The sequence below is a fragment of the Trichoderma aggressivum genome (assembly GCF_033847375.1).
Source record: "Trichoderma aggressivum f. europaeum strain CBS 100526 chromosome Unknown scaffold_004, whole genome shotgun sequence".
NCBI lineage: Eukaryota > Fungi > Ascomycota > Sordariomycetes > Hypocreales > Hypocreaceae > Trichoderma > Trichoderma aggressivum.
The window spans coordinates 624,192-650,478 of NW_026946370.1; the positions used below are offsets into that span (position 1 = coordinate 624,192).

Consider the following 26,287-nt stretch of genomic DNA (forward strand, 5'->3'; position numbering starts at 1 on the left):
TTTCTTCCAGAATGTACACGGCACGGATTTGGGTTGGCTGGTTGCAAAGAGATACCACGGAGGAATGAATGATTCAACGACCAGTTCGTTTGGCAGGAAGGGGGGTCTTTTTTCCCTTAAGGTCTAGTATGATATCCGGCTGTACTTTTACTTTAGTTATGAATGATGATGAATTCGACGATATTCAAAGACGAAAACGAAAGTCAGTGCCATATGGTGATACGTAGTCTACATTAAAAGATTTGGTATTAGTGTAAAGAATATCTGGCATTTTTGCCAAATCCCATGTCAACCTTGCTCCCACAAAATGATACATCCCAAACCTTGCTTGTAGCGCCGCCAACGTACATCTAAAGTTGTCTCGCTCATACAAACTTGTTCCTGATTCTATCCAAGAAACCGGGGCATGCAAAACAGTAGCAGCCGAGCCGAACCCCCTTATCATACAGGCGCTGTCTTATTGTAGCAGCTTGACCACCTCCATACCGACACGAAAGCATTGCATGGTTTCGTCAAGGGGATATATGACGTCTCTTCCCGTTCAACGGCTGCATCTTTGCTCAATCAAGTCGATTCCTTCGCTCTATCGAGGTATCAAAAGTGGCAAGGGCTATGAGCCGACATAATCCCCCATGCTTGTATCCCAGAGGAAGCCAGCCCTCGCCCTTTGTCATGCACCTGCCATGTACCGTTTCGACATGAGTCCTTTTATACCGTGTTGTACCATCTCGCTGGCCGTGCTCATTGCGCCTTGCCTCGGCTGTTGAAGATGGTGATGATGCCAAACCCTACATAGAACAGGGCTACTGGATACGCCACCAGCCCACGCATATCTCTCATTTTGCCGACAGCTAGATACACAGCATCAGTTAGCACATCTGCACCCTTTGCAAAGTTTAAACTCAATTGTGTTAGCTTTGATTGCTTTGAACCACACTCACCACAAAAGATGGCGCTTGATCTTGATGTTGACCAGCAAATGGCCAACGTCGTAATGATGTATCCAGCTGTAGAATCCAGCGGCATGGCCACGCCAATCAACGATGTAAGGACGAGTGGCAAGAAGCAGTAACCCAACACACTGGCGTTTTGGGTGAATGTGAGAGAGCTAGGCGCAACGTCGGCGCCGGGGTATCCTGGAGGTGTATCCGGCGTCATCAAGCTGAGAATCATGTACAGCGCCGTCGATCCCATGAGGGCAAGGCCATAGACGTATCCAAAGTGGACCTGGCCACTAAACAGGAGAAAAGCGCCAAAGAGAACGACGAACAACAAGGGTCCCGCCAGGTCAGAGTCGTTCATGACATGCTCCAGCCGCTCGATGGGGGAGAATGGGTTGAGCACGGCCAGCGTCTTGGCCTGCATGTGTCCAAAGTCGACGCCCAGCTCCTCTCGTAATGAAGGCTCGTTGTCGTATCCCTCTGCGGAAAAGGCAGCCAGCCAGCCTGTCCTCAGGCCGCTCTGTTCGCGAAAGCCAGCGCCAGGTGGTACGCCATAGCTGGTCGGGGGAGCTTGCGAGGGCGTGGCCTGGTACGAGCCGTGGTAGAACTGGAGGTTCTCGGTCGCCGAGGGAGAAGCAGAAGCGCCGTACTGGTTGTAGTATTGCGACATTCTCGGAATTGGCGCTCGGAGAGTTGCGTAGGTTGGAGGTGATGGGAGTGACGCGATGATGCGAATTGGAGTTGGTGACATGTGGTTTCAAGGTGCTGGCCACTGCCTTAGGTGGCGGATTACATAAGGCGCCGATAAGAGCTGATAATGCTGCGGTTTAGCTTTGGATCGACGTGGATTTAGAGGCGTCACTTGTTTGCTGCTGTACCGCCGAGGTACTTGCGGCCACGGTATTACTGCATACATCACGGGCCTCATATAGAGCTGCACATGTATCCTAACAGGGATGGTTATCCGGGGGGGTTGATGGCAGCAAACAAAGAATCAGCCAGCATCTCGATAGCTTCAATCCAAAACACCCAGCCAGAACAAATGCCCAATCTTACAGACGTTACACCAGCAATTGCACGTGCCCACTGCCAGGTACTCACAGGTACACCCGGCAACAAGCGCCTCCCCGCCGTGCTATCGGCCGGTTGAGGGTACCTTGCATGTACCGCAGCCTTTAATTCGAAGCTCTCCCACTTCCAACTTCTCTCAACCATCACTCAACTTATTCCTTTTCCTCTTCTCAATACAAGACAACACAGCACAACACAACACAGCAACATTCCGCAGTCGTCATGGCTTCCTTTGGCGAACCCCCTCCCGATGCCGGCTCCGACCTCCGCAACGAAGTCAAGAAGCCCAAGAAGAAGAAGGTCCTCCTCATGGGCAAATCCGGCTCCGGAAAGTCGAGCATGCGCAGCATCATCTTCAGCAACTACATAGCACGCGACACCCGAAGACTGTGAGTCCGTTCCCTACTGAGATCTGAGAACCAAACCTTAGTATCTTTGAATCGCTCACACGCAAAAAACAACAGAGGCGCCACCATCGACATCGACCTCTCCCACGTCAAGTTCCTGGGCAACCTCACCCTCAACCTGTGGGACTGCGGCGGCCAGGAAGCTTTTATGGAGAACTACCTCTCCCAGCAGCGCGTCCACGTCTTCTCCAACGTCGGCGTCCTCATCTACGTCTTCGACATTGAGTCGCGCGACGTCGACCGCGACCTCGCAACCTACGTCTCCATCCTCTCCGCGCTGCTGCAGTACTCGCCCGCGGCCAAGATCTACATCCTCGTCCACAAGATGGACCTCGTCGTGCCCAATGCTCGCGAGACCGTCTACGACGACCGCGTCAGGCTCGTCCGCCAAAAGACGGTCGAATACGTAAACTCCGTGGGCGTCGACATCAGCACCGTCGACCTGACGCCCTTTGCCACGTCCATCTGGGACCAGAGCCTGTACAAGGCCTGGGCGTCCATCATCCACGACCTGGTCCCCAACCTCGCCGCCATCGAGCGCAACCTCGCTAACCTCGGCGTTGCCATCGAGGCCGAGGAGCTGCTCCTCTTCGAGCGCACGTCCTTCCTCGCCGTCTCGTCGTGGACCTCGCCCGAGGGCTTCCGCAACCCCACCGAGGACCGCCTCGAGCGCATGTCCAACATCATGAAGCACTTCAAGCAGAGCATCTCCCGCTTCACCGGCACGCCTCGCAACGCCGAGCAGTTCATCCGCATGGAGCACAAGGCCGGCATGCGCTTCAGCCTCTTCATCCTCAAGTTTACCACAAACACCTACCTGATGGTGGTCCTGCCGCCGGGCGAGGCGCGCTTCAACGCCGCCATGCTCAACTGCCAGATTGCCATTGAGCATTTCAAATTCCTGGATACGCCTGCACCTGCGCCGGCGGCGGCCATACAAGCAGCGGCAGCGTAGAGTGAGGCGGCTTTGGGGAGCTCTAAGCGACTGTTCAACAACAGGGAACTATAATGAATTTATGACGCTGGTTATTAAAGGGCGTTTCGGGATAATAAGAATACCTTGGCTATCTTCTAAATCGCAGCAACAGTGTTTTGATGTTTGCTTTTTTTTCAATGTATATACTTGGAACCATCCATCGTGCAGGATTGCGCAGAAAACCAAAGGATAGTTTTTTAATGACTAGGTACTGATGCAAATTGGACGAAACGCCACCGCCTTGGATGAACACGACTACGTTGAAACATGAGGAGACACCAGGCTGCATCGTGATTCCATGTCTTGCTTGGAATTGACCGGCTCAACGGTCTCTACTCATCTATGAGTTTTTACTAAACTTGGTTAGAAGCCCGAAAAAAAGAAAAAGAAAAAGTAACCATCCTTCCATCAAGGCCAGAATCATCAAACCTACACCCACTTGACCACAGCAGTTCCGCCCTTTTTGAACTCGGGCATCTCTCCCAGAACCAGAGCATGATCAGTGTGCTCCTTGTTGGGGAACGTCGTCGCCAGCACCCAAGGCCGGCTACGAGTCTCCACGGAAGCACCCTGAACGAAGCCGTAGACGTCTCCCACAGTGTGCGTGGTGTTGAAACGCGCTGGAAGTCTAGAACCATCGGGCATCTGGATTCTGATCAAGAGTGTAGGTTGTGAGTTGTCGACGCTCGGTGCAGGAGCAGAAGAGGATGAAGAAGCGGCGGCGGCGGAAGAAGCGGGTGCCGAAGTCGTGGATGTAGCGCCGGGAACTGGGCTGCCAAGGCGATTGCCAGTGCCGGCAAATGGCTTGTACTTCTTTGGGGGCTGCTTGTACGGAGTGTCGTGCTGGTGAAGCTTGACGTCTACCGACTGGTCATGCTGCACATTCATAAGATGCAGGGGAGCCCGGCCTGATCGTATAAGTGCGAGATCCGCCTCGTTAGAAGGATCGTCGAAGCGACGAAGTTCGCCATCGTCGATGCTGAATCCGTCCTGCCAGATGTGAAGCACTCGCTCAACTGGGGGGCCAGAGGGTCGCTCATGGCCCTGGGGATCTGGGATGCTTCGGCTCTCAACGCCGTCCCCACCAAGCGTCACGCCGGTACCCCGGAAATGAGATGGGCGAGAGGGACCAGCCTCTGGGTTAGCATCTGACTGCCGTGAGCTCCTGTATAGTTATCAGCAGTCTGTTATGAAGAGAGCATCCAACTCGAACCCATCACTTACGCTTTTGCCTTGGCAAGTATGTCATTGATAATCTTCCTCGACCCACCCTCCTGTCTCGGATCCTGGACAGCAAGCCCAGATTTCTCACCACCAGCGAATAAGTTGCCTCGTCCATCGTCTTCGTCTTCTTCGTCCTCTTCATCATCATCGTCGTCGTCATGGTGAGCAGCGGAGCTGCTACCTATGGAACCCAGGGTCGCAATGCCCTTCTTCTTCTGCTGGGTCGTTTTTCGGGATGCCAGGCTAGAAAAGTCCTCTTGGGGCGCAGGGCGGCCATCCAAGGTTCTCGGTCCGCTGTACTGCTCGAGCGTTCCGTCTGCAGCCTGTTGCCGGCGCCGTTCGTCGTTTCTCTCATCCTCGTCGTGGAAGAAGGAGTTGCAAGCAGACAGCATGTCCCAGTCGTTTGATTCAAGATACTGAGTGGCCTGGACAAGTCAACCGACGGTTGTTAGCATGCGTATTGCAATAAATATGTTGGAAAATGCGATGTCTCTACGAACCAATTCTGCCGAAGCGCCGCTCATGGCAACAAAGTCCCGTACCATCTCATCGTGATCCTTGACTTCGTCGTCCCGCACCATGATGGCTGCTTGTGAGGGGTCGTGAACAACAGAGTAGGTGGTTCGTGCCTTAACAAAGTATGTAGACGAAAGCTGTGCTAGATGGTTATGAAAAGAATGATATATCTGAAATACAGAGCTGTCCTTTGTATATCTGGCTTGGTAAAGACGCGTTGTGAAAAGTGCAGTGATTTGCTGTTCTTCTGAATGGGCTGCGATTACCAAAGCAAGGCAGCGGCTCTCTTTCGTCATGCAAGCTTGAGAGCTTCAATGCAGTAACTCGGCACTTGGCCCCACCGGAATAGCGATCCACCGACCCCGATGGCGTATTATGTAATGCCCAGCCCGTGCCGAGCGACCATCGGCATTCAACTTGGGACTTCAAGTGTGTGCATCATAGGAACCAAATTGCGCGCTCTTCCTTGTCCAGCGTCGAGGCGGCAACTTCACGGCATCACGAGCTTCTTGGACAAGCCGACACCATGTCCACCGACGATCTGAGCACCCACCTGGCCGACTCCGGCATCACCATGCGGTCCGACAGCGAGCAGTACTCTCCGGGCGACGAGGTCTCATCACCCTCGTCATCGAACTCGCCCGTTATTCTCTACAAGCCCCCAACAGCATGGAGTCTGATACGGAGCGCCGCCATCAACCTGGTTCTGCCATTTATCAACGGCATGATGCTGGGATTTGGAGAGCTGTTTGCTCATGAGGCAGCATTCCGGTTAGGATGGGGCGGCACAAAGGTCAGTTATATGTTTATGGACTTTCCACTTTCCATGCCACTCAATGGGATTTTCAAGACAATACAGGCCTCGCCTCCTCATTTTCTCAAATTCACTTCAAAACTATTGAAAGCGCAAGCTGCAGATGAATGACTAACGTGATTGCACACAGGTTTTCCCTCTTTCTCGAAGACGAGCCCACCCCATTGGCCCAGGCATCGAAGTCCGTGAACGACGAGAGCGACCTGGGCCTTCACTAAGTGATTACGCAAGTTTAGAGTAGGAGAGAATAATGGAATCAGAATGACGGGCGGCATTGTATGCGAATCAATCACATCTAAAGAAACAGATGCAGGCGCTTTTTCACAAGACTGTGACCCATCTGCTGCAACTTTCAGAGCTCCCCAACCACACCTCAGTATAGGCAGCTAGTAGCGGCAGATGAGTGGCCACCGCGAATTGTACCACCAGCAGATTGCACGAAGCCGTAGCCATTGCATGAAAATAAACCAATTCACCTTCTTCTCATGGGGATTGACTGCTGTTTCTTCTCCTAATTAACTCTTACTGCATATCTATCGCCCCGAAATCTCCGCCCTTATGCAGAGCACATCTCATCTACCTTGACATCAGACAGTTGAGTAGCGCCGCTTATATGCAGATCACAGAGGTGGCGTGGGGTAGGTCCGAGGTTCATCCGCCGCATCGAAAAATTCCCCAGACGGGCGCAACAATTTGATATCAGCCATTGCATTCATCCATATATAACCTCGACAAACCCGTCGCAATGCTTCCAAGCAGAGGGATTGCGCGCTCCCTCCCCTCACCGGGAGCCTGGACGCAGAAGCAGAGCCGATTCGTGGTGAGCAAGATATTCCACCTGTTTATTCGTGCAAACGTGAGACTTTTTGCAGAGCTGACCATCCCACCTCCAGAGCCTCTCGAGTCGAAAGTTGGGCCATGGACGACACTTCGGCACCTCGTTGCGAAGCGTCAATGGTGGACTGACGACGGCATCGTCACCATTCCGAACTCGATATGCGGCCGCCGCTCCAATTGTCCTAGGAGGCGTCTCATCGTCAAGATCGCTCTCCCTGTGGGGTTGGGGTGGAAGCAGCAGCAAGGACGCCTCTGCTGCCGAAGCCGCTGCCGCAACACCAGAGGCAGCGAGCGTTGCTGCTCCCGCACCGGCGGAACAAGCCTCTACGGTAGCCTCTGCCGCTCCGACCGACGCCGCGGCCGCTGCTGCATCTGCGACTGAGCCCGCCGCCGTCGCCGCCTCCGATGTCGACCTCTCCTCGATCTCGGCGCTTATCAACGGCCAGGACATTCTCAACATGCGCGAAGAGATTGGTTACTTGCACGCCATCGGCCTCGACTACGGCTGGGGTTTCACTTCCATCATGCAATGGACGCTCGAGCACGTTCACGTCTGGTCGGGGCTGGGCTGGGGCGCCTCCATCATGGCCACGGCTGTCTTGCTGAGGGCCATCATGTTCTACCCCCAGATTCAGAGCCTCAAGTTCAACGCCGTCATGCAGAGGATGCGAAAGGACCCGCGGTCCAACGAGGCCATGAAGCTGGTCCAGCAAGGTTTCCAGGAGAGCGACATGGAGATGCGTCAGCGCGGCCAGGTTCTGAACAAGCTGCTGAGGACCGAGTACGGCGTCAGCAACTGGGGCATCATGTGGTCTCTTGCGCAGATCCCTTTTACGTTTGGTCTCTTCCGTATCGTGAGCGGCATGACGCACATCCCCGTGCCTTCGCTTGAGTCTGCCGGCTTCCTCTGGTTCGTCGACCTTGCCGCCACGGACCCCTACTTTATCCTACCCGCCACCGGTACCGCTCTGATGATGGGTGCCCTTCTGGTAAGTTTGCTAGCTTTCCTCCCACATACTAATAACCATGGCTAATTCACATTACTCCCCCAGATCAATGCAAAGCACACGCCCAAGCAGCAGAGAAAAATGCTCAAGCCCATGATGTACATCTTCGGCACCGTCGGCTTCATCGGCACCACATTCCTCTCCGCCGCCGTCAACCTCATGACCGTCGCCCTCGGCGGCTCCACCCTCCTCACAGCCCTCATCCTCAACATCCCCTCCATCCGCCGCTCCCTCGGCCTCCCCAACGGCCCCGTCGACGAAGCCGTCGCCCCTCCAAAGACCATCCAGTACGAGGCTCCCCGCACCGAGGCCCCCGGCATGGCCGGCCTGAGGGAACGCCTCACCAGCAGCCTCGACGACATGAAAAAGGGCGTCTCCGAGTCCGTGTCTAATTACACCGGCACGTACTCGGGCACGGAACAGGAAAAGGCCGAGAGGAAACGCCGAGAACTGATCCGCCAGCTGGAAAACACGCGGAAACAGCAAGAGCGCGAGCAATTTGAGTTGAAATACAAGGGCAAGAAATAAATTTAAAAAAAAACAAAGGGAACACAAAATCCGGACACATAGAGGGATATATATATCACAGAGGGAGAAAAAAATGGGAGCACGGCAAGCAGTAGACATGCTACCTATCAGAGGGGGGAAAGTCAAAGCAGAACGAAGCGTTTTCTTGTATAACCCCCCCCCCTTTCTTCTCTCTCTTTTCTTATCCATGTACTACCTAAAGCCTACCGCTAGTGTAAAGTAAATACCGTACGTAGATGTATACAACGAGAACCAAAAAAAAAGCGAGAGAGAAAACAAAAAAGATGGATGGATGGGTGGAAAACTCTGTACGACGGCAAAGCCAAGAGACACTGTACAATAGAGAGGGTGATGGATGGCGAAATCTCTTTTCAAAGCAAATAGACACACATCCAAAGAAGAAGAAAAAGACAAGAAAACAGAAACGCTCCTGACAATACGATCCAATGTTCAAAAGCAAAAGCTCATGCTTGAAAGTATATAAGAAAAGAAAAAAAGAAATCTCTCGAGCTCAAGCCCTTATATAGTCTTCAACTATTTCTTTCTTTCTTTCTTTCTTTCTTCCCGTTTTTTCTTTGCCTCCAGAATTTCCCTACATACACACAGCGACGATACCAAACGTTCCATACCAAGCTTTTTCTTTTTTCTCTCTCCCTCCCTCAAACAAAACCCAAATTCCACTTTTTCCCTCTCCCTCCCAGTTGACATTTTTGTACGATCCATTAGTATCGTATTAATTATGAGTGAAAAGAAGCCGAAAAAAGGAAAAAAAAACAAAGGGAATCAAACAACCGAAAAGTGCTCATCATTCGCGTCCCAAAACAGGCCCAGAAAATCAATACGTGCCATCCCAAACATTTGAAGAAAGAAAAAGATAAAAAGGAGGGTGCAAGTTGGTATAAGTAGTTAAACAGTAATTTTGAAGCAAGGGGGAGTGAGTGTGAAGAAAGGAAAAGAGAATTCATCCGTCACTTGGATTAGACAACGGTTCCGTCGCTGTCAATCAGGATCGGCGCCTCTTTGGTGTTTGGCCTGTTGATCTCGGCAATTTCACGACCTCCCTAATGGGCATGTTAGTCCAGTGCCCGATATAATTGGCTTTGTGTGGGAGTGAGTGGTTCTTACCTTCCAGCTACCAGCTTCCAACAGCTGCGCCAGGGTCATCTCGTGGCCATCCAGCTCCGCCTCCAGTGCGACGTTGACATCCTCCAAGAGCTTGTCCATCAGAGCGACTGTCAGCCCTCGCCATTCGACAATGACATCATCCGAGGCCTCAAACATGGGCGCGACTTCAATGGCCTTGATCCCAGAATATTTGCAATACGCGCCATAGTTGGCCAATCCGCGAGCCATGTCCTCCTCCCGGAGGGTCAGGACCCCCAAGTCGACAAAGAGGCCACCGTTGCGGTACTCTGGCAAGCCCGTCAGCAGCTCGGTGCCGGCAAAGTGCATATTTAGCAGGGATTGCATAGGCTGCATGAGCGAATACGCAAGCCACTGTGTCAGGTTGTGGAACGGCAGGATAGACTCCCACGAGTTTGATCCCGTGGGCAGGGCCTCGCAGGACCAAGCATCACCAAGCTGGACGCCGTTGATTGCTGTTCGAGAAGGCCAGATGGAGGAGAAGCCATCCATCAGGAGATTCCACAGAACTGGCAGGGGAACAATGAGAATCGATGATGCTTGGGTTGCAGGGTGTGATAGCAAGTGGTCTGCAAACAGTTAGAAAGCACGCAAAGCTTGATGCCAAGGTAAATCTTCACTCACCAATCATGTTACCAGGACGGCCATCAGCCCCAAAGAACTCGAAATGCTCATCGAGAGCCTCTGACAGCTTGACCAGGACCTCTGTTCGACCTTCCAAGCCAATGAGCTCGTTGTCGGGGTCGGCCTGCATACCGGCTCCCAGCTTGGCTACGGTAAGAGCCCCCAATGCTCGCTTGTCCACTTGATGCTTGTTGGTTGGGCTTGCTGAGAAAATTCCCTAGACATTTCAAGTCAGATGTCAAAACTCCCAATGACAGGGCTGAGGTGGGCTTACCGATTTGAACATCTCCAAGGAAGCGACAGCGATACCCTCGGAGCGCCTGTAGGTCTTGCCGTTTTCAACGCTCTTGTAGGTCCAGCTAGTTCCAGCGCCCGCATCCAGCAGTACGCTAATGGTGAAGAGGTCGATGAGTCGGCGGCATCGCTCTGCGTTGTCGACGGTCTCGGGCCAGCTATTCAGGAGCTCGACTATCCGATCTCGGCCTCCTACACAGAAATGTTGATACCGACCATGGCTAGGAATGTCATGGAAAGGAGCTTCGTGGTCACGCTGTACAAGCACATTGGTGTTAGACTAGTCTTGAAGCGTGAAACTTTAGGGGGCAATGGGTATAGGAAACGGGAGAAAGGGCGTGTACACAAGCACGTAGCAAACTGCAAACTGCAAACTGCATCTTGGCATCCCAAAACTTTTCGGTTTGAATACGGTAGACAGTTCAAAGCCCAAGCCATTGCAGCAAGTCTTTTGAACTCCATCCCGCCATGCAGTCACTTAACCACTACCCCCATATCTAACCCAGAATTCGCACTCCCTCTGCCCAAAACTTTGTGCAAACATACCTTGATTAGTCCAGAGACAAACGTCACAACATCTGGAAACTTGTTCATATCAACGTCGAAGTGAACCAGCTGGTTCTCGTGGGCCCTTTCCATGAGGGCCTTGGCTCTCTCTCGCACAGCCGTCAGGCTTCGCAGGTAGCCGGCGGGATCCAGCTGAGGGTCCGGCGGCCGGGGCAGATCAATCTTTGGTATCTTGAACGAAGGCATCGGTGATAGAGGCGTGTTGGGAGTAAGCATGCTGCCGGCGGAGACCCGGTTGTTGGCCAGGCCGCGGAATGTGGAGGAGCCGAAGCTGGTGGTGGACTGAGACTCGAGGATGCCCGACTCCCGAGGAGACTTTTGTTTACGGGAGAAGATACCCATGGTTGCTGATTTTTATTTGTCGAGAACTGGATTTCCCGGCGGATGCTTTTTTTGGGCTTTTCGCTCGCGGCAAAATGTGGCAATATGGAGCTTGGAGCAGAGCCCTTTCGTTGTCTCCCTTCTCTTTTTGATATAGAGGAATCGATCAGGAACGGGAGGGGGGGAAGCTTGGACTCGACGTATTCGGATTCTTGTTGGAAGGCTAGCACGAAGCCCGAGACGACGCCGAGGAGAGGAGAGGGAAAGGAAGAAGAGGGATGGAGGTTGGAAGAGCAAAGGCGAGGATGCTAAAAAGGGCTGGTATCTCGTGCCGGGTACTTGGTACCTGCCTAGCTGCTGATGAAGCTACAGCACGGGCATGTACAAGAACCAAGTAAGCCGGAGCAGCTCGTCAACAGATGATGGCGAGAGTAAGGAGAGAAAAGAGGATCAAGGGGGGGAAAAGAAGCAAAAGCAAAAGCAGCAAAAGAAGCTCGAGGTTTAAAAAGAGGCGAGGATGAAAGAGAAATATCCAGAGGCTCAACGGTTTAAGGCAAAAAGAACGGCACAGGCAGGCTCACACAAGCACAGGCACAGGCACAGGCACAGGCACAGGCACAGGCACAGGCACAAAGCATGGACAGGACAGGACAGGATCAGGACAGGATCAGGATTAGGATTAGGCACAAGACAAGCCAAGCCAAGACAAGACAAGACAAGACAAGCCAATGGAGCACATCGAAGCACAAGCACAACCTAGTAGGATGGAAGCACAAGCTTCCCGGCCGTGGCCAATTTTAGGGAAGAGTCGCCGCCAGACCCCCGACTCGCCTGGAGCTGGGCTGGGCTGCCAAAGACCCGGAACTCACACGCAACGAACCCGCCATCGGCTACAAATTGCAAGGAGACGGGCGGGGGTACGAACAGTGGCAGCGCCTGCGAGCATCCCAGACAGGCCCCCAATAGCGGTTACCAGCTGCCAGGTACGACGAGTCGGCGTCGTGCTATCCGACCAGGGGGGTCAACGGTGCCACTCCAGGCCCTGCAGCAGGCCCCGTAGCAGCAGCAGGGTTCTGTTAGGTACTGTAGCGCTGGTGCCATGGTGCTCTCGAGTGCTGTACAAGTACGTACCAGTTGAGGTGAGGTGGTGGCACGGCGCAGTGCCTCAACTGTATTATTGGGCGCTAACCAGCACGCTACTGGGCCTAGCACCTCGCGGCTAAGAACCCGATTGCGATATCCGCAGCAACATTTTTGATGAACCGGGTGCGCTCAACTCCATCCAGCAGTTGCACGAGTAGGTGCTTGAGTAGGACAGACCTACATGTACCTTGCTTTGATGAGGGCGCCTACCGGTGACACCTCTGGCCTCTGCACGAGGCTTCAGTTGTGCTTGTGCTTGTGCTCCGATGCACGGCACATGCCCGTACGAGTACGCGCTTCCATGTCATTGATCGAATCAGGGAGGGCTTACGGCACACCACCGCATCGCACAACGAACGGCGAGCGATATACGAGTACAGGTGGGCAGCCGCCGTGTGCGAGTTGGCAGAGCACAAGACAAGGGACGAGGGACAACTTTGAACCTCCTTGTGCTCCCTTGGGCGCGGGACTCCGCAAACCCAACCCAGCCCTTCCCTTCAGGTTAATCTCGAGTCATCTTCTCAAGCTTGCTTTAGCTTTGGCTACAGCACAGTGGTGCCCTCTCGGCGTGGGGAGCCAGCGCGGACCCTGAGTGGCTCCCAAAGACCCCAAAGACACACCGGTCAGGGGCATCCCGGACGCCACCTGGGCAGAACCAGAAATTGTCCTGTCTCTGGTGCTTGTGCTCGCGCTTCCGTGCTGGCGGACCGAGCAATCTAAACATGGGCCAGCGGGGGTTTTCCCTTCTTGTCCCTTCTTCCTGTTTCTCACTCGGTGCTGAGCCCGACCAGGGGTGTTGGAGGGGAGGAGGGGAGGAGGGGAGGAGGAGGAGGAGGATGGAGGAGCGAGCAGCACAGGCTTGGATCCAACCGGCCTTGAGCTTGGACGGTGGCGAGATGGTCTCTAGACGGTCCCAGCGCTTTGGGGGACAAGTTCTGGGAAACGTCCAAGCGCCCTCGAGACCAAGCGCCAGACCGGACGGACACTTGCTAGCAGACGCGGTGCCTGTTTTAGCCCTCGGCGGGCGAATCGCGGTCGTCGAGCCGATTGGCGACGGGCTGGCGATCAGTTGCGATCAAGTCGGTGATGCAGACGCGCGACATGACTTGTGCGCTTTGTCTGAGTCTGAGTCTGAGCTGAGCTGAGCCGACCTGACCCCGAGCTGAACATACATGAACTGAGTCGAGATGAGCCTCTACTGTGCTTGTAGCCTGTTAGTAGGTCCTATCGGTTGCTGGTTTGCACCGGCATTCGTAAGCTGGGCTGGAAAAGGTTCCCCCTTTGAGAGACGTGCAGGGAGAGACGCAGAGGGAACGAAAAAAAAAAAAAAAAAAGGTTCCAATTCCAGGTCATCAAATGTTTTGTGCAGTTCGTTGGTCGGGGACCAGTTTTCAGAGCCGTGCTGGCCACTGACAGCGCCTCCAGCGACGTGGCGAGTGCGAACAGAGGGGGAAAAGAGCCCTGGAAAGGGAAAAAAGAGAAAAAGGAAGAAAAAAAGCTCACGGCCATGCCCATGCCCGAGTAATTCGCATCCCTGCCACCTGTGCTGCAGGTACGGATGTACATTCCGGATGTGAGATGTTACCACGAGGCCGGGCTAGAGCATCCCCCCGGACCCCTGCCAGGTCGCGCCAAAGTATCCGCCGTGGGCAGCGCAGGTACAGCAAAGGTATCCTCAGCCTGGAGCCGGTGCCCCGAACCAAACACGTCGCCCAGCATCCCTAAGGTACCAAGCGGAGGGCACTGGGTACTTGCGGTCGTCGTGGGCGGTACCGGCGGGGGACGAGGCGGGTGTCCGTTAGTCTCCCTGCGGTGACCTCGGGCGCTGTCCCGTCGCAATCATCATTTTATTTTCCTCGGCCTAGCTGTCTTTGGCTGCTGCCTTGTCTTGCGATCCTCACGGTGCCTGGCCTTGTCTGGCCTTGTTCCATGTAATGTAATGTAGGTACTACTCGTGCAAGCGTGTTTGTGTTTTGTGCTCCTCCTTCACCGTATCCAGAAGCTACCGGGAACTGGCTGGTTTGGTTTGGGCACCATCCCTAGGAGCAGCTCATCCATGCATTGGCAGACCGAGACGTTACTGTAAGGTGTATGTCAAATACCTATTATCATCGGCAGTCAAGTAATACTACCTTAATACTACTACTAGTGATTGCTTCAGGTTGCAGTAGCATCGGGGATACTAGTACTACTAGACTACATGTAGGTACAGGTACTCTACCAGGTAAGTGTCCTGTAGTACGATCCAGGAGTCCCAAGTCCCATCGAGACGGAACCAAAAGTCTGATGAGCTCTTCTAGTCAGGCAATCAACATCATACCACCCTAATCTACCATATTGTAGCCCCCGGCACGCCCAAGATTGCCAGCAGAGGGCAGGGCCTGGCTCGCGTGGTGCTTCTCGTTTTTGACAAGCCCGGGGGACAAGGGCGTCTTAATCTAGACGACTGGCTTTAGGCGATAAAAGACTTTATCCGATCAAAACGTTTATATTGCACGCAGAGACCTGTCACAATGGGCGCTCGTTTCAAGATGATTTGATTCCAGGGACACGACGGACCGGACAGCACAGTACTCCGTTCCGACGAATAGCTTAGCTACTACACCCAGCTGATGGGCGGTACAATATCGATTCATGTCTGGTGTACTCCGTAAAGTGGCAGTATGGCTGTGCGCGGCCTCCGTGCTTGGCTTCAGCGTGTCTCGGTGGAAACAGGCGATGAAGCAAGCAAAGGCCCTTTCTGCCCAGCCAAGCCAGCGAGTGCCGTCCCGTCCACGTCGTTTCATGCCACTTCACCTGGGGGATTGTCGATGAATGGAACCTGATGCAATATCCACAGCGTCAAATATGGGGCCCTATTCTAATACGCGGTACCACTCGTAATTCAGGAACAGCATCCCGGCAGAGTGACTGGAAGCTGGGCAGCTACCTGTACCCAAGACAGACAAGCACCTGGTACCTAGGTAGGTAGGTGTATCATAGGGCAGTGCACAAGTACATGTAACCTGTGCAGCAGCTGTTATCGCCACTCAGCTCGAACTTGGCCGATCAATCTCAATCTCGTCTCGTCTCGTCTCGTCTCGTCGTCATGAACAAGCTGCAGCTCCCCTCTCACATGTCACACACAGCTACCTTGTACTTAGTAGTAAAACCCAACGGCTAGCCTGAGTCGAGAAATTTCCAGCGGAGCCATCTCGCATGCTTACCAGGACCAAGAGCGTCTCAATTAGCAATAGGACCGCGGATATTAATTAATTGCAAAATGGCCAACCTAACCCGAAACGACGAAACGGCCAGAGGACAGCGGAAGCGACGTTTTTTTTTTTTTTTTTTTTTTTTTTTTTCCAACCAAATCCCAGTTTTCTTTAATTGTCTGGTGTTCTTTGTCATTCTCCCTCCGTCTACTACCAATGTCCCTGTGTACGCTCCCGTATTACTGTCTGGTATAACACTGATGCTGATGTTCTGTGCCTTGCATCTCAATTCTTCCGTCCCGGCGTCTGTTATACCCTCAAGCCTAACCCGGCCAGTGATTCCCCCCTCCAGCTCCCTACCTAGCCAGCTCGGAGTCGACTCCGTGGATGCAAATCTCCCTCTTCATCGCCCTCTCTCCCTCCATCTTCTCCCTCTTCCCGCTCATGGATCGATTTTAATCAGCCTGCGACCAGAAAAGGCCCACAGTAAACCCAATTCGCCGAGGGCACCAGAATAGGCGACCCAAAAGGTCATCACAAGTTCTCTTGCTAGCTCAAATTCCGCGTATCACGGATAGACAGGCTATCATGGACTCAGTCCGGCTTACTCTGCCCTTTTCTATGGGGTCCCGTTCATACCTACTCGTAGTCATTCATACTCGTACAGTCCAAAGTAGCAACTCGACGATTCATGCCCACCACTTGCAGAAACTGCCCGTGCAGCTCTCACGGCCTCGGCCTGTGACAGGCCGCTGCAAGTACAGTAAGTAATTCCTGCGCACCATCACACGCTGATCCTCTCCCCCAGGGGCAAGTCCCTGTAATATGCCTACTAGGTTAGTAGGTAGCCTTTTTTTTTTATTCCCTTCTCTGGGTCGTCTTCTATTTCCACCTTTCACATGATACATCGTGGCCCCAGGAACCCATGAGGGCCCTGCCGCCCTGGTACAAAAGCAAATCTCGGTATCCGTAAATGTCCTCTGTTACGCAGCTCCACAAGGTAATAAGTTTTTTTTTTCTGTCATAATATACAGATGATTGTTGCTTTTGCGGGAAGAGGATCTCGCGCCATGGGTTCGGCGTGCTTGCGAATAGAACGAATCAAATACCACTTCCAGAATGAAACACCTCTCCTCAGATACGGAGTTTCCACCGTCCCGAGATCAAGCCCAAACTCAATCCCGCAACTATTTCCGCCAGACTTGGTGTTCGTTCCAGAACATGGAACCGACGGAACCAAAGAATGCGTTGTATCGAAAGGGCTGGCACGCCTCCAGACCCGGAAATACGGCCACGGGTAGCGAACAGCCTTGGGGGCCCTGTTTGATACACCCGTGCTTCTGCTCCTTTTCAAACTCACGTTAGACAAGGTAGCATTGTCTGGGACCGTCCTTTGCTCGAGTAGGCATCTCGTCTCTCAAGAAAACGCCTCGTTTGGGAACAGGTGAGAAGCGTCCAAGGTGTGGTGCCGTGCTGCTCACTTCCCGTACAGGTAGGAGGCTGGCCTACTAGGTATTTGGATGTTCAAGTCACATTGCTATTCTCGTAAGGCGCCTCGCCTAGATCCCTAGCCACATGGCACAAAAGTACAACATCAATGTAATATCGCGGCAAATTAAGTAAGATTGCCATCAACAAAACGAGCTGTTGGTTTCCAGAGTGTGGCCACAGAAGTTCGAGTACGTACTTCCGTCTGACGTCGCAGCTTACCCTGAAGCTGAGACGGGATTTAGGAGATACCGTCTGTCACGTTGCATACAAGGATTCTTTTTTTTTTTTTTTTTTTTTTTTTTTTTGGTTTTCCTCTTTTTTTTCCAGCTCTCATTTGTGTAATACGAAGCATCTAATTACTTCCAACTTTTGATGTTCGATGCTAGACATCCTGGGAGCTTACGAGAAAGTGATAAATGTCGTATCGCGGCCAGAAAGGAGGCGAGCCGACAATACCTACCGACTGCTTGCACGCCCAGATACACTCGCGGATTTTTCTCGGACTTCATCTACAGCTGTGGTTTGCGCACAGGATGCCAATTTCGAGAAGTGAATGACAGCGAATTGTGTCACAGCTGCCAACACGAGGTGGGATTGAACTGAGACAGTCTCTCGGCACCACATCCAAGACACTGATCTACATCAATCCGGTGACTCGCGAGCGAAGCGACTGCCCGATGTCAAGCGTCACGCGACACTCTGACTCTGAACTACCAAGTAGACGGATTTCCGCCCAACAATGGGGTATAGCATCCCCAAACCATCTGTCAGGCACGGGAGAGTCATTCATTGTCTGTGTCGATATCTAGATCCCATGCCTTTGTTACGGCCGTGGTCACTTCTGATACTACCTCGGCTCGCCCAGACGGGTAGTATGTTTCATGAATCAAGTGCGTCATTATGAGTAATGCAATGTCTGGTGTCTGATAGCTATGCAATTAAATGCATCACCCGCGGAAGCTTGAAATGGAGGGCCTGAAGCGTGCTGCCCATGCTGCCAAGACGGTCTCCCTTTCAATATCTCACACGTAGAATGAGAAATGAAATCCCATTTCCAGACCCAAGTTCACCTACCCTGGTGCTGTTTTCACATTCCCTGACTATCGTGTCCGATTCGATACCGACATGTCACTGATAGAAGATGCTCATTTACCAAAGTTGCTTCGTATACAAGGTACCCTGGAGTAAATCACATGAGTAAATCACATCCTTCGGCAAAGTTATCACTATCATTGTGCCAGATGGGGCATCTGGACTGAACTACTAAGTAAAGCATGTCGGATGAGGCATTGGCGTTTGCTCCTCCTACCGTCTTTTGCTAACAAGCCGTGACGTATAATCGAAGCATTCAAACTATGACTAGAGCCTTTCACTCGAACATCTAATAGCACACAATCATTTTAAGCTGCTGTCAGTTGACACTTCTGTTGCTTGACAGCATTTGTAGGCCGTGCTCCATCCGAAATCAACCACCCTATTGTCCAAACAAGGCTCTGCCGACAAAAAAAAAGTCAATCTAGTTACTCAAAGTTAGCGAGATCAATACAACCAAGCTAAGTAGAAGAGAGAGGCTCACCTGATCAAACTTGGTACCCCTTTCCTCCACAATTAAAGAGCCGGGCATGCCCCTGTTCCTCGGCTCTGTACCTTGCCCCAGCCGTGCTGCGTCCTTCGGTATGCTACTTATCCGCTGTGCGCTCTTGTGCGCGAGGAGAGCGGTTGATTATGAGATGAGATCAGCAACGTTCATCGGCATCTCATCGATTTGAGTTGAGTAATACACTGTGTTGAGCGAGTTAGTGTTTGTCACGGGGTAAACGCGAGGGTATACAACGTACACTCAATGTCTCGGAGGATGCGCACATCTTCCGTGGTCACAAAGTTGATGGCCACGCCCTTGCGGCCGAATCGTCCACTGCGACCAATTCGGTGAATGTAGTTTTCTCGGTTGCTTGGCAAGTCGTAGTTGATAACTAGACTGACCTGCTGCACATCGATACCACGTGCCCACACATCTGTCGAGATGAGAACTCGGCTGTTTCCCTGTCGGAAGTCTTGCATAATGCTGTCACGTTCCTTCTGAGGCATGTCACCATGCATGGAGCTGACGGTAAAGTTGGCCTCGCGCATCTTGTCCGTAAGCCAGTCGACTTTGCGGCGTGTGTTGCAGAAAATTACGGCTTGGGTAATGGTGAGGGTGTCGTAAAGGTCACACAGAGTGTCGAATTTCCAGTCCTCCTTCTCCACGGCGATAAAGTATTGCTTCAATCCTTCCAGCGTGAGTTCGTCTCGCTTGACCAAGATTCGGACTGGGTCGGTCATGAACTTGGTGGTCATGTCAAGGACATCGTAGGGAAGGGTGGCACTGACGACCACGACCTGCGTCGCCGGTGGCAAGTAGCGGTAGACATCGTAGATTTGCTCCCGGAACCCCTTGTTAAGAAGCTCATCAGCTTCATCCAAGATGAGCATCTTGATGTGCCTCGTCCTAAGATGGCGTCGTCGAATCATATCAGCCACTCGTCCTGGTGTGCCCGAAACAATATGCTGGCCGTAGTCGAGCTTGCGAATATCCTCCCCAACGTTGGTGCCACCGATGCAGGCGTGGCACTGCACGTTCATATAATCACCCAATGCCATGACAACCGACTGGATCTGCGTAGCCAGTTCTCGTGTGGGGGAAAGGACAAGAGCTTGCGTCTCGCGCACGGCCGTGTCAATAACTTGCAGCATGCTAATCGAGAAGGTGGCTGTCTTTCCCGTGCCGGACTGGGCTTGCGCGATGGTGTCGCGTCCCTTGCAGATCTGGACAATGGCCCGCGACTGGACGGCGGAGGGGGATTCATAGCCGTAAGCGTAGATGCCGCGGAGAAGATTCTCTACATGGTCACCGTTAGCAGACAAATCGACACGATTGACAGAGGCGGTAGACTAGGTAGGTGGCTTTACCCTTGAGCGACATGGCCTCGAAAGTCGGGTGCACCGTCACCTCTTTGGAGGTGGAAAACTCCATCCTCTCATCCGCCTTGCGGTCAATGCCTCCAGCGCCCTCAGCCATGATGTAGCAAGATGGATTGTGTTGTAGGGGATAAAGTGATTTGCTGAACCTGCTGGCAGCTCCGGGATGATGATGTTAGGTCGGCAGTTGGGGATCTTGGCTCCAAAACTTTTGGATCGACCGATAACGTTTCTGGCGTCGGAGATACCCCGGCAAAACCGATAAGGCGCTTTTGCCCCCCAAGACCTTCTAAAAACGCGACCTGCTGGGTGTTTTTTTATGGAGTCGTTGAACGCTACCTCATGCATTGGCTGAAGCAGCGATTTCCTCTTGGTGTCGCGCCGACCTTGTTCTTCTTCTCTCTTCTGCCCTTTATTCCTTTCAGCTCCCAATATCACGGCCTTACACAATGTTAGTCCTAGAAGAGCAGCGTTACATCCACGAGGATCTAGAGCGCCTTGAACAGGGCATTGCGGACCGCATCCGCGAGGACCCCAAGCATGTGAGCTCCCCCAGACTACCTTATGATTCTGTTCTCCATTCCAGACGATGCCTAACGAATACCGTTGATTCAGATTCGCGACCGCCTCAACCGCGACCACGAAGTTGCACAGCTCTTGGATCAGATCCAGGCCCAATCCCAGAACCTACTCAACATCTACGGGGACGAGTCTGGAAGCAGGGCCCAAGAGATCCAACAGATCGGCACCGGAGATCCGTTCGAAGAGTTTTATCGTCAGTGGAAGGACGTTCGAGATCACCACGCAAGATATCCCAATGAGCAGGCGGAGAACTCAGAGCAGCGATACAAGGTGTCGAGACATGGCGATCCGTCAGAACCTATGCCCTCCATTGTCGACTCTCTGTTCTCAGGAGAGGAGGCCTACGGAAGATTTTTTGATCTAAATACTTGTCACGAATCTTTTCTCAACCTGCCAAACGTAAAGCGGTTGACCTATCTGCAGTATCTCGAGTTGTTTGACAACTTTGCGCCCGGCTTTGCAGGCGTAAAGCGGAATGAGAAGCTTACTGATCAGTATTTCAAATATGTCGGAGATTTAAGCGATTATCTCGAGTCGTTTATGCGACGGACACGACCTTTGGAGAATGTGGACAAGATCGTGCAGTCCTTTGACCAGGAGTTTGATGCGGCTTGGACCAAGGACGAAGTAGAGGGGTGGACTCTTGAACAGGCGACATCAACCAAGCAGCGCACAGGAGACGCCATATGGTGCGACGACTGCGAGAAAGAATTCGCCAACGAAAACGTCTACAAGAACCACCTCAAGGGACGAAAGCATATCAAAGCCGCAGAGCAGCGAAGCCAGCGACAGGAAGAGTCGAAGCCGGCAGCGAATGGTTCTGGGAAGGGAGTAGTCTCTCCAAACAGACTAAAAGAGCGAGCTGTAGCAGAGCGCGAGCACCGAGTCAAGCGATTGGCCAGTGCCATGAGTACCGAGCGGGGCGATACCCGTGTCAACGTCGAACGCAAGCAAGGAATGACAGAACGAGAGCGTCAACAGGAACTGGACAACCTCCTCAACGTGTCTGATACCCGTCACGAACCGATGGATGAAGACGATGGTGAAGGCGAGGATGGCGAAGAAAAGATTTACAACCCTCTCAAGCTCCCTCTGGCCTGGGATGGAAAGCCCATTCCCTTTTGGCTGTACCGATTACACGGACTCGGAGTGGAATTCCCCTGCGAAATCTGTGGAAACTTTGTCTACATGGGCCGACGTGCGTTTGATAAGCACTTTAACGAGGCCCGCCACGTGTATGGCCTCAAGTGCTTGGGCATTGCCAACACCAGTCTGTTCCGAGACATTACAGGGATTGACGAGGCCATGAGACTCTGGGAAAAGATCCAGAAAGAGAAGAAGAGGGGAAAGATTGACGACGGTAGCGTCATTCAGATGGAGGACGGTGAAGGAAACGTTATGCCGGAGAAGGTATACTACGATTTACAGAAGCAGGGCTTGCTTTGAACGGTTCATGTATCATAGGCTGGGAGTTTGTGGATATGGCGATTTGGACGGGCAGGGAACATACTTGCCTGATATGGTAGTAATTAGATTTCATTGAGAGAATTGGGCGTTTTATCCGCAAAGATTTCTGTTGTTCGCTGTTGTCTCTCATCGACAGAATTGCTTAGTCATGCTCGATTTAGGCATCACCAAATACCAAGGCGCGTTATTACCCGGGAGTGTTTTCTCTTCATGTTCGCCCCGTTTGTAATCAATAGCATGCCCAATATCGGTCTTGATATTGATGACGCATTCCAGAATTCCAAGCGGTGAGCAAGCATAGGCATGTCAGGCCTTGTCAAACCTCTGCCGGCTTTATACGTCGTTTACGTCCTGCGCTCAACAGTGAGGCCCGGCTCGATATACATTGGATCCACGCCAAATCCCCCCAGGCGGTTGAAGCAGCACAATGGCGAGGCCAAGGGCGGCGCAGTGCGCACATCGCGCGATAGTCTTCGTCCTTGGGAGATGATTGTGTTGGTTTCTGGATTCCCGAGCTCGACGGCAGCCCTCAAGTTCGAGTAGGTTTCAAACCTCCCTTCATTAATTCGTTTGTATCGTGCACTGACGTGAAAATGGCAAGATGGGCTCTAAATAATCCACATCTTACTCTACACATACCAAAGGAAGAGCGTATCACGGTGGCGACACAGAGGAAAAAGAATGGCATGCCGAGGCGAAGGCCGCACAGCCTCAAGTCTGTCATTCCCAATCTTCACCTTCTCACGAGCGTGTCAAGTTTTTCAAGGTGGCCATTGAACCTGCATTTCTTTAGTCAGGACGCCCACAAGGCCTGGAATGACCGGAGCGAAGCAAGAGAGACTCCCACCACCTCAAGCCCGAAGATATTGACCGACTTTGGCCCGTCTGCAGGGGATGCGTCGGCGACGTCGTGGGGGATTCACGCTCTGGCGTTGGATTACTCTCCGATGAGAGACTACATTGAGAAAGCCCACAATGTGACATCGTTTGAGAGGCAGGGGCAATGCATTCACTGCCGTAAAGAGATGCAGCCTGAGCAAGGCTTATACGCAATGTGCCCTAACGACGGCTGCGAGGCAATGGGGCACGTCGACTGTTGGAGCAAGCATGCGCTGGCGGGTGATGAGCCCGGTGCCATTATTCCGACTGGCTGCAAGTGCCCAGCATGTAGCGGCGAAATACGATGGGGGGACATGATGAAGGAGTTGAGTCTGCGGACGCGTGGAACAAAAGAGGTGGAGAAGCTGCTGAGGAAGAAGAAGCGGACAAAGAAGGACTCGTGATGGGGAGCCAATTGGGGGGCAGTTTTGGGGCCTCTGGAGATTTGGCGTTTCTAGAAGAAAGTATAAGTGGGCTTTGCGTAATTTTTTTCATCTTTGATTTTGTCTACTATCGGTGGTTAAGATTTACTAGATTCGTCGGATGAAGCCCGTGGTTCAGATAGAGTTGTGACTTGTGCGTGATGTATCGGCTACAGCCGGCCAGAATCCATCTATCCATAAGTACCTATCAATGTCTGCAACGACCACATAGGTGATTTAGGTATAATAATCATGTTATTGGTGTTTCCATCAACTGAGAAAAAAATCGTGCCTTTGACAAGCAAACAGTCAACCGCAGCACCGTTCAATCCAGGTTCGGCATCTTGCTGCTACCTAGACCAAGACTGATCTGGTGATGGTGGGGTGATGACGGCACCGGCTCAGTGGGGGCTGCGCACCAAAAACTCGGTAATCTGGGCTTTTCGGAGCTTTGAAAAGGCCAAAGGCGTGCAAAAGGAACTGAGGCTGGACGCTGGTACGGGCACACAGCGCCCCGAATCTGGGGTTCCAGTGCGCGGTAGAACGGCATGCCACTATATTCTCAGGTAAGATGTAAGAAGCGGTGATACAGGGCATCCGCCCGCTGATTACGAGCTGCACATCATCAAATCCTTCTGGTCTCTCCCGCACGAGGCTGCCTCAGCCAGCTGCTAATTGTGGACACGTCCGTTCAACCTCACCGACGCGTGATTGGCTCGGCACCGGCCACACATGGGCCTGACCCTTGTCGGTGCAACCACTCATATCAGATTTGCGTCTTGGCCGGAGGGAAATAAGAGAGAGAGAGAAAAAAAAAATTATGGGCATTGTCAGCAAACCGTTCGGCTATTTTCTGGCGCTACGGTGCAAGCTGGGCCTTGACTTTTGTACAAGCACAGCACGGCGCGACAATGATTTTCCGGGTTGGACGGGTTGCTGGGGGGAGTTTTCGGTTGCGTTTGGACGGATCAATGCGAAAATACGCGCAGCATCGGGATGGCTTGCAGGGGATTTGCAATGGGAGCTGACTCGGCGCGACAACGAGCTTCTGTCTCTTTTTGATGTGTGCAAGTACACGTATGCGAGTTGGCATGTATCGCGTTTGCTGTTGACCAATGTCGCGAACTGCCATGGTTTACTGCCGTCAAGACCTAGGTACCTCAGTAGGTAGAGCAAAACTCGCAGAGGGAGTTGAGCTCCATTGTTCTGATTCATAAGAGAAATTGGCGGAGCACATGGCAGCAAATGGTGTAATGCGAGTCGAGCCCACAGTCAGTCAGCAAGGCCAATCAATGTACAACAAAGGATCAGCCCGAGTACTCTACTGTACTCTACTGTACAACTTGCATTGCATCCATAATTCCATTTTCCCCTTCCAAACTCGGGCATAGGGCGGGAGCAAACGAAAACCGACCAGACCCTTCCATCGCACCCTTTGCGGGCTGGTAGTGCGACAAGGAGCCGGATGTCGTCTGCGGTGGGGCTGTCGACCTGAACTTTGCTCGTACCAAATACATGTACATATGGATGTATCCGGTCTCCCATGGCGCCGGCCGCTATTGGAAACGCCGCAGAAAAAATTAACAAGAGAGGCAAAAAAATTAAAAAAAAAAAAAAAAAAAAAAAAAACCGCCGGCCTTGGATGACGCTCACTGCCGTAGTAGAAGCTACCGGGCGCCTCAGCAGTTGCTCATATGCATCGCATCACATGTATACATGCGGCAATCAACGCATGGCACAGGTTACCTGTATAGGACATGTGCTGTGCTGTAGTGCATGCAAGTAGAAGTACCTGCGACCCCTGTGCGATCCGGCTGATGCCTCTTGATCGGTGGCCCCGGTGGGAGCACTGCAGCGGATCCGAGAGAACGAAGAGGACCGGATCGTCCGCACAGGGAAAAAATGTCCTGCAAGTACAGGTACCGCGCCAGAAGAGCCTCTCTCAGCAGCTTTTGCATCATGGACGACTCCATACCGCAAGTACACAGCGGGACAGCCAGGGGAGGTACCGGATACATGCGCGCAACAGGATGCTTCTGGGAGGTAAAAGTGCCTGCGGCTGCGGGCTGATGCACCTCGAGCATGGAAGCTTTGCTCCAAACCCAACCGCTTCAGCGCGTTAGAAATGTCCCCCGAAAGTACCCCGTACCACGCGCATAAGTCCAACCGCAGAGCGATAGGCTGCATACGGCGTAGCGGCGGTACTTGCCCAGTAAAAAACGCCCGGGGTCCATCGAGCCAGCGGCCGCCCATTGGCTGCTGCGGCCATGGGTCCCACCCACACGGACCACCTGGCTGGCTGCAGCGCACAGCTCCTGGCAGGGCAAGTGCAGCCCAGCTGCGAGCACAAGTTCCCGATACCTCGCGCGCACGCTGTTTGCTGGTGGCAGAGTTCCCCTCAGCGCCGTACCCAGGTACAAGTACCGGCCCGTAAGGCATCCTCTTGCACCAGCAGCACCGCGCCTGTACTTTCCAAGGTACTCTGTACTCTGTAGAGAACGCCTAAGGCCCTGTACCAGTACTTCGGAGGGCCGCACTGAAGCAGGTACCTGTCGGTCGCTCTGACCCCGTCCCTCTGCTGCTCTGCCAGGAACGTCCTGCGCACCTTCACGCCGGAAGCCTCGACCCATTCCACTCGTGCGCTTCCGCCCACTCTCTAAATCCAATCTCGCTCCGGCATCTGCACCACCCAAAGGGCCAACGAGACTCGCAGAAACTCGCTGGCTTTTGATTCTGCGGCTCCCTTGGCCCTCTGCCCGCCGTTGCACGCTTCACTGATCGCCCGAATCAGCCCTGTATGTATGTCTATGCCCATGTCTGTCCATGTCTCTCTCTGACTCTCCCATCTGCTGCACTGCCCTTCGTGTTAGTTGCGCCATGT

General features: G+C 52.9%; 10 protein-coding genes across 10 annotated transcripts; 6 read left to right on the forward strand and 4 right to left on the reverse strand.

Moving 5' to 3' along the window:
* Window positions 1-741: 741 nt before the first annotated feature.
* On the reverse strand, window positions 742-1,692 carry Triagg1_1772 (uncharacterized protein; the record flags this gene model as incomplete). Its single annotated transcript, XM_062895879.1, has 1 exon — window positions 742-1,692. One exon carries the CDS (start codon window positions 1,690-1,692, stop codon window positions 742-744), a length of 951 nt encoding a protein of 316 aa, XP_062759311.1.
* Window positions 1,693-2,234: 542 nt separating this feature from the next.
* Window positions 2,235-3,374, forward strand: Triagg1_1773 (uncharacterized protein; the record flags this gene model as incomplete). Its single annotated transcript, XM_062895880.1, has 2 exons — window positions 2,235-2,401; window positions 2,477-3,374. 2 exons carry the CDS (start codon window positions 2,235-2,237, stop codon window positions 3,372-3,374), a joined length of 1,065 nt encoding a protein of 354 aa, XP_062759312.1.
* A 450-nt stretch (window positions 3,375-3,824) lies between these two features.
* Triagg1_1774 (uncharacterized protein) lies at window positions 3,825-5,200 on the reverse strand (the record flags this gene model as incomplete). Its single annotated transcript, XM_062895881.1, has 3 exons — window positions 3,825-4,560; window positions 4,620-5,044; window positions 5,120-5,200. 3 exons carry the CDS (start codon window positions 5,198-5,200, stop codon window positions 3,825-3,827), a joined length of 1,242 nt encoding a protein of 413 aa, XP_062759313.1.
* Window positions 5,201-5,661: 461 nt separating this feature from the next.
* Window positions 5,662-6,167, forward strand: Triagg1_1775 (uncharacterized protein; the record flags this gene model as incomplete). The annotated part of the gene is made up of 2 exons (XM_062895882.1): window positions 5,662-5,906; window positions 6,080-6,167. The coding sequence occupies 2 exons, from the start codon at window positions 5,662-5,664 to the stop codon at window positions 6,165-6,167; spliced, it is 333 nt and encodes a 110-aa protein (XP_062759314.1).
* Window positions 6,168-6,694: 527 nt separating this feature from the next.
* Window positions 6,695-8,321, forward strand: Triagg1_1776 (uncharacterized protein; the record flags this gene model as incomplete). Its single annotated transcript, XM_062895883.1, has 3 exons — window positions 6,695-6,769; window positions 6,843-7,775; window positions 7,839-8,321. The coding sequence occupies 3 exons, from the start codon at window positions 6,695-6,697 to the stop codon at window positions 8,319-8,321; spliced, it is 1,491 nt and encodes a 496-aa protein (XP_062759315.1).
* A 977-nt stretch (window positions 8,322-9,298) lies between these two features.
* Triagg1_1777 (uncharacterized protein) lies at window positions 9,299-11,291 on the reverse strand (the record flags this gene model as incomplete). The annotated part of the gene is made up of 5 exons (XM_062895884.1): window positions 9,299-9,382; window positions 9,447-10,033; window positions 10,089-10,305; window positions 10,363-10,638; window positions 10,929-11,291. The coding sequence occupies 5 exons, from the start codon at window positions 11,289-11,291 to the stop codon at window positions 9,299-9,301; spliced, it is 1,527 nt and encodes a 508-aa protein (XP_062759316.1).
* A 1,399-nt stretch (window positions 11,292-12,690) lies between these two features.
* On the forward strand, window positions 12,691-13,558 carry Triagg1_1778 (uncharacterized protein; the record flags this gene model as incomplete). The annotated part of the gene is made up of 2 exons (XM_062895885.1): window positions 12,691-12,914; window positions 12,967-13,558. The coding sequence occupies 2 exons, from the start codon at window positions 12,691-12,693 to the stop codon at window positions 13,556-13,558; spliced, it is 816 nt and encodes a 271-aa protein (XP_062759317.1).
* Window positions 13,559-18,821: 5,263 nt separating this feature from the next.
* On the reverse strand, window positions 18,822-20,156 carry Triagg1_1779 (uncharacterized protein; the record flags this gene model as incomplete). Its single annotated transcript, XM_062895886.1, has 3 exons — window positions 18,822-18,880; window positions 18,937-19,977; window positions 20,048-20,156. 3 exons carry the CDS (start codon window positions 20,154-20,156, stop codon window positions 18,822-18,824), a joined length of 1,209 nt encoding a protein of 402 aa, XP_062759318.1.
* A 349-nt stretch (window positions 20,157-20,505) lies between these two features.
* Triagg1_1780 (uncharacterized protein) lies at window positions 20,506-22,084 on the forward strand (the record flags this gene model as incomplete). The annotated part of the gene is made up of 2 exons (XM_062895888.1): window positions 20,506-20,598; window positions 20,672-22,084. The coding sequence occupies 2 exons, from the start codon at window positions 20,506-20,508 to the stop codon at window positions 22,082-22,084; spliced, it is 1,506 nt and encodes a 501-aa protein (XP_062759319.1).
* Window positions 22,085-22,408: 324 nt separating this feature from the next.
* Window positions 22,409-23,388, forward strand: Triagg1_1781 (uncharacterized protein; the record flags this gene model as incomplete). Its single annotated transcript, XM_062895889.1, has 2 exons — window positions 22,409-22,644; window positions 22,899-23,388. The coding sequence occupies 2 exons, from the start codon at window positions 22,409-22,411 to the stop codon at window positions 23,386-23,388; spliced, it is 726 nt and encodes a 241-aa protein (XP_062759320.1).
* Window positions 23,389-26,287: the final 2,899 nt, after the last annotated feature.